General features: G+C 35.2%; 1 protein-coding gene across 1 annotated transcript; it reads right to left on the bottom strand.

Moving 5' to 3' along the window:
• Nucleotides 1-842: 842 nt before the first annotated feature.
• On the bottom strand, nucleotides 843-6,537 carry LOC127842044 (hemagglutinin/amebocyte aggregation factor-like). Its single transcript, XM_052371361.1, has 3 exons — nucleotides 6,385-6,537; nucleotides 4,462-4,585; nucleotides 843-2,275 (listed from the first exon to the last, which is right to left on the bottom strand). Exons 1-3 carry the CDS (start codon nucleotides 6,449-6,451, stop codon nucleotides 2,230-2,232), a joined length of 237 nt encoding a protein of 78 aa, XP_052227321.1. The 5' UTR covers nucleotides 6,452-6,537; the 3' UTR covers nucleotides 843-2,229.
• Between the last annotated feature and the right edge of the window lie 765 nt (nucleotides 6,538-7,302).

Here is a 7,302-nt window from a genome sequence, read left to right as displayed (position 1 = left end):
CTCAAAAAGTTGTAACTCTGTTGCTCTGGTCTCCTTTCTAACATTGAGTAATTATATAGTTATTAAATTGAATGCGTTTTAACTCCCTTTTATTACTGTTTAATTTGAGTTGCAATGCTATATGGTTAAATTTTATTTACACTTATATGTATCATGAATATTGCTGGGCCAAGTGTGAGCTTTAGCGCTCTATAACCGATTTAAACCCCCAGTGCTTAGCATTGACCGTTCCAAAGCGGTGACCCCAGCTTTATTCTATTATGTGTTTATATTGTTTCGTTGTGTGCCGTACTGTACTGTTTTGGCAATTAGTCACTTGCCATAAATTAAGGACCACAAAGGTGTGTATAATAGAAATGCAATACTGCTGGAGCTTCTGTAGTTTAACTTCTTTATTTTGAAGATGCTGACATTGTCGATTTTAAATCTTTTATATGTATTTTAAAACAACGTATCATTGACCATTTCATTCAGGAATTGTCACAGAACACGCATACAAACCATGTTCTTACGAATTATGCCTTTTGCAAACACAGTTTAAATTACAAATCATACCTAGATTTACTACCTAGCAGCCTAAGAATATTTTTCTGTAGACTAAGACTATCGGTTCACCCACTAAGAGTACAAACTGGTAGTTATGGTACAAATCGAATTACTATGGATCAGCGTTATTGTTTATTTTGTAATTCACAAGTTTTCGAAGATGAATATCATTTCATGCTTGTATGTCCATTTCTAGAGGAGATTCGCACAAAATATGTACCAACGTACTATTACCAACGCCCATCGATGTTATCATTTTTGGAAATGTCCGGCATTGATAACAATACCAAATTAACTAAAATTTATCTTTTTATTAAATACGCATTAAATGAAAGAAGCACAATGTAAGTTTATCCTCTTAAATAAAGACATCTACATAAAAATTCTGAACCAATGCAATGTATATGTATAGAATAGTCAAATGTAATATGTTTTATAATAAAGACCAGGTATACCGTATTTACTTTATTGTATACCGTATGTTCTGAAATTATATATTATATGACTTAATGTACTTGTTTGTTTATCGTTTGCATTGAAATTATATATTATATGAATAATATGACATGAATCTTAATCATGATTTGTTTGTTTTGTTATACTGACGATGTACATTGTGCAAGTCATAATAAAACACATGTTCTGTTCTGTTTATTGATTGTAAGTATACAATGTTAATTGCATCAGTATACGTATATTTATAACAATTCAGGTGCCATATCATATCTCGGATATAGTTGTTCAAATATTAACTAATTAATTTCCCTTCGTCTTATATTCATCTTATTTTGTTACTTTTACTTTTCAATGTATACACTTTTTATTTCTATATACCAATTACATATACATAACAAAACATTATTACAAAGGTAGAAGGAGACATATACACGGATAATGCAATATGAACATGCAATAATAGTATATTGCGAAGTTTCATTGGAATTCCACTGTAATTGTCTAAGAAGCATATAAACACATGTAATAAAAGAAGGTTAATATAGTGTACAAGACATGTTTCTTTGAGTGCTTCAATAAGTATATACACAAGCCCGTTTATACATTGCAATAGAATTAGAAAATAAACAAAAATAAAAGAAATTGCATACGGTGGGTTTCTCTTAAAAAGTTAGAATTACATCGACATGAATTGGAATATATACGATTTGTAAAACGTATTGAATTAAAAAAACTACTTTATGCTTTCTTGTACTATATATGTAAATTTGGGTCACAAACATTTCCTATAAGTAACCACGGTGTTGCTTCTATTTTCGATTGAAATATTATTTAACTGAATACTGCAATATCTCGAGAAGTAAATGAAATACAAACTTAATTTTCATAATTTGAGAGCCATGTATAAGGTATCAACACACTATTTTTTTAACAATGGCAAAACGTCTTAAAGAAAGTCTCATGTAGCTACATTTTCAACAAACATGGTAATTGCTGGAAAATACATAAAATACATACATACATACATTACAAAAGAACAGCACAAAATGCGGCCACTGGACAAGACGCTAATAAGCCTGCCAATTATAACGTGAATTGTCTAAAATAATGTTTCTTTTTCGTCTTTCCTATTCTTATGCTTCGTGTAGCCAATTCCAATTTTTGATTTACACAAAAGAAATCCAACGTAGAAGCAGCAATTTTTTGTGATTTTGTATATGGGAACACTTATTTTCCCCCGACTGTGCAAATCCGATATCTGAAACGTCTGTCCCTGGAAAAATGGTGAAAATATTGTTTTATACAAGCAAGCATTTGAATTAAAACACGCAAACCACACATACAGACAAGAGGGCCATTGGCCCTAGGTCACTCACATGAGACCCGAAGAAACTAAACTGTTATGAGCAGCGTTTGTGATTTTTCCTATTTTTTTTAGAACTTGACCGGGAACATCATACAGACAAACTTTCTGAGTAAGGTGTTCACGAAAACAATATTTCATTACAGCCATATAAGGACACCACCCTGGTTTCCATGTTTTCAACGGACCTGAACCATGTTTCAACCTTGCTGAGATATTTTTAGAACGAATGTTATGGGCATGTTTTATGACAAATAGGTAAATGATTGATGTCTATAGTTGTCTCAGATTTTCACTTAAGCCATCACGGAAAAACTACCCCACCCCTGCTGAAAATGTTTTTTCAACACAGTGGAACAGTTTTGGAACTCGGTTGAAATATCTGTATGCCAAATGTTGAGAAACATTCACGATGAATGGCCAAAAAATGATACCCCTTTAGCGTTAAAAAATTGGCATTATTGGCGTATGAGGAAAACTGCGCCAACCACTGGTGGCCATGTTTTTCAGCGGACAGGAACCATTTGCAAACTCGGTTTCGATATCATAAGAACTCAGATTCTGAGCAAGAATCATTAAGATTCGAAAACAAATTGCCTTTTACTTTTTCTAAAGGGTTTTCACAAGGTTTCAAAAAGCCGTATGCGGAAAAATTCTCCGTCCCTAGTGATAATGATTTTCAAAGGACTGGAACTATTTTCGAACTCGACGGGGTATCATTTGAACACATGTTCTGAGAAGGTTTCATAATAGTTTGACAAAAACTGTGACTGAAAGAATATTTATAATATTTTGCTAAAGTAATATAGGGAGAACTGCCCGCCCCCATGGCAACCATGTTTTTCAACGGACTTGAACCGTCGCCCATTTCGCACAAATAGATATCATTCATATCATGTTCCGACCAAGTTTCATGAAAATTATGCCATACATATGATGTCTAGCGTTTTCAAATTTTGACTACCTACGATGGACGACGGATAAAAACTGAACACAGAAGCTCACCATTAGCACGTTGTGCTCATGTGAGCTAATAGAAAGAAACTGTCAATTAAAATCATATACATAATAAGATTCGGAATTCTAATTATATGTGATATTATTGTGTATAGAAAAAACATGCATACAGATGTGTCTTTGGACATTATTACATATTGACGTGTATGCGTAAACTAGTGTAGTGTAGGTCCGTATTACAACCATTAACCAATAGATATCCGAATAGACGTATGCCAGTATGAGGTAGATTCTGGAACAAGCCAACTATCGGGGATAAACAAAAGGCTGGCCATTCCAAAATTCTTTCAAAATCACTCACCGTACCAACTACAATTATCTGATCGAAACTACGATTCTAGCATAAAATGGATCAGCATTATTTGTATCAATTAATTAGATAGTGTTTTTGTCAAAGAGGTGGCGTTCCGAAGGACAATTTTCGACCAACTAGTAACAGAAACGTCAACCGATCAATTAGTCCCTAACTATCAGATTGGTTAAATGCATTATTAATGAAATGTCATGATGACCAGAAGCACGTTTGCACAGCCTTTCTGTTTGGATAAACGCATCGTCCAAGCATTTTAGGTAGATTATTTGATTACCGGTCTGCAATTATTTACCACTAGCATTACAATCGATACTTGACCAAGTAAATTCTTGAGATGACAATGCGCAACTTGCATATTTAATGAGCCGATCTCTGCGATAACCTGACTTTATGCAGGTGCGTGAAGTGTCGTCTCAGATTAGTCTGAGCGGACGGTACACGCTTTCCACCTAGAATGGATTTTCGTACAGAAGAAACTTCGTTTAAACGAAAAAAAATCCATATAAGCTGGACGTGTCTCGGTCGACACTTTACGCACATGCATTAAACCCGGTTTTCCCAGAGCGCAGATTCAGTCCTTTCTTTATGAAAAAATAAAACACAAGTGTGAAAACGTATTTGTACGTAAGATTGATTGTAGGTTGTATTCCAGTGGTAAATAAAGATCAAATAATGCAGTTGCTAAACTTAAAATCATAGAACACACAACGTCTGTTAAGTCGGATCCATGTAATTTAACTTGCCAATTAGATGAGTGGTTACTTACTCGTAGTAGTTACTATGCACCGAATAAACGCCATACATCGCGTAGCCATTGGGCACATGGTAGTTCTGATAACCATCGTAGTTATTGGTCCAATCCGTCAGCGTGCATTGGGTCAGACTTTTACCTGTTGTTAAGATCAATAAGGCCCTTTAGACCACACACAAGACACACGTGACCCGCACTCGAGCTTGGCCAAAATATTTCTAGATAAACATTCTGACCAACTTAGGTCAAGATTGGACTCAAATTGATGAAAGTTAGTCAGAATCTTGACAATGTCTAACCCGAGTTCGACTCTAGGTCACGTGTGTCCAATCTTAAGGTCACCTTGTCAAATCTTAGAAAACCCAAATAACCATTATTGAAACCATATTTTTTACTCGGTGACGAGGAAACATTGTCATAATGTTCATCTTGACAATATCAATGCAATGTTTGAATATGGGACAAGTGGGGTAAAATAGGTTCAAGTCTGCCTTGAACTCAGATGAGCGCGTCAGTGTCATCATGGTCCTCTTGTATTACTGTTGTCTAAGTCAAATAGACATCCCTGCACCCACGTAAAAGCGGTAAGCACGGGTATATCCCATATATCGTTGTTACTCGGAGTTTGTCCTACGCTTATAATATAGCTCAAGAACATTTACCTGACACTTGTGAACTCCTTTAGCATAAATTATAAGTTTTAATTGTTTACTATATTTGCATTCGTTCTTGTTCATTCCCGTTTTGCACGACTTTCATGAGACCATCACAGAATACTCAGTCGATCGATTTAAATCGCTTCCAGTACGGAAATTAATATGATCATCGTAACGTTATTTTAATATATGAAATGCATAAAGTTCAGTGCTAGATTAACATTGGCGAGCTATAAATGCCAAATAAACCAAACGCAAACATTTTTCGTAAATTTAAATATAACAATTGTATGTACTTATGTGGGTTTACTGTGCTGCATGATGAACACATTTCAAACGTTTGCTGTTTCGCGCGTTTAAGTGTTTTACGCAACAATGTCCTGGAATTTCTTGAACTATTTTAAAAACTATAAGCTCTGCCCAAACTGTGGCAGAATATTTCACGTTTTTTTCATTTTTTTCCATAGATAACAAGTCACAGGCGTGGTAGAATTTAAAATAACCTGTTCATACATTAAACGTACAGCCTAGACACGATTGACGGACGCATTTACGTACGTTTACAGACTAACAAGTGAATTGCTTAAATATAGATCGACGATATTGACCCGGTACTCGTGGATTACATTTTACGGATGGATTGTGTCCCATATCTGCACTCGGTTTTTGTTCGTTCACGAGTTAAATGAAACCATAACAGTATACTTATTAAGGTACAAATCAATTCATTAATATTGATTCCACTGCGGAAATGAATTTATTCATCGTTTCGTTACTTTAATATATTTTTGCATAAAGGGCATTGCCAGCTTAATACTGGCGAGCAATACATCCCACTAAGTTTGGCATGAACCTATACCCTATATCCATACAATTAATATTGGTATAATGATTCATACTTCAAGTTTTAATTTTTATTTATTGACATTTCATATACCATATGGGCATGTGGCACAAAATGCATACAATAAACATGGCTGTCAACAAAATTAAAATACTGGAATTTTGGTGAAAGATAATCAGTTATATCAATAACATCAAAGTAGCGGAAGTTTTATTCTGCGCAATTCTTCGCTGTGCCACACCCATCTCAATAACGGGGTTTGCGCAAGTTGTGGTCACTTATTTCTCATTGTTTGAACACACAACAGCAATCGATCACAATGACCACGGGGAATACTTCAACCAGTGAATTTCTAAAAACGACACACTTACCCATAGTATTATGTATCCGTTGACTGTTGAGTAAAACAACGAAATATATTATTTTAAACATATTTACCAGGCATTCTGCAGCAGTAGAAAGCCCAGACCCTGTCTTCGGCCCCGTTGTCGTGGACACTTTTCATTCCGTTTATGTACCCATTTCCTGGGCACGTGTAGTCCACAATTCCATCAAGGTTGTTGACATTGCCTGGTGTCAAAAAAGAAGTTGTGCATAAGTGACATATACCCGTCTAGAAAGAAGTATGTCGTAATTTAAGAAAGTTGTAACAATAATGTTTTCGAATCCTTAATTATAAAAGGGGAAATAACTAAAGCAGCAATGTTAATGTGTAATAGTGAAAAATTGCACGCGGATAACTAACTTTGATTTGGAGCAATGCATGCAAGTTTGACTGATATATGTTGAAAGGAGTACAAGTAATAAGTCGCGTTTCTTCGCAAACCTGAATGTTCGCAGGTTGCTCCCTGATCTCCTCCACCAGGAATGATGTCTCGGCATGACAAAGCGAACCGTCTATCCTCCTTGTCATTATCATGATGGCTGACTACGTTTGCAATGAACTGATGACGGTATGGACATTTGAAGTCAAGCATCTCGTCAAAGTCGTTGCTCCACATCCAACACGAGCTCCGTTGGACGACGAAAGTACAGATTACCAGTCCTCTGAGTAAATGCATTGCTCGACTCAAGAAGAATTAAACAATTATTAAAATAATAAATACTGCTTTATAAATTGTTCGCAGCCTATTGCAATGGAAACAAGAAATAAACATAAAAGGGAACGCAAAAACATTGTCAGAGCTTACAGTGTACGTATAATGTACAATATATGGACTGTTAAATTTTGTTTCCGAGGTATTGGTTACTCGGTCAAATTATAAAATTACGTGCAAGTTATAAAAGCTTCCGCAGAATATTAAATTAAAATGTCTGCGGCCGAGCCTTAGCATACAGTCGAATATTTACAGAACC

Source organism: Dreissena polymorpha, chromosome 8 (genome assembly GCF_020536995.1).
Source record: "Dreissena polymorpha isolate Duluth1 chromosome 8, UMN_Dpol_1.0, whole genome shotgun sequence".
Classification (NCBI taxonomy): domain Eukaryota; kingdom Metazoa; phylum Mollusca; class Bivalvia; order Myida; family Dreissenidae; genus Dreissena; species Dreissena polymorpha.
The sequence above is the reverse complement of the archived record's forward strand: the minus strand, read 5'-3'. Positions and strand labels throughout refer to the sequence as shown.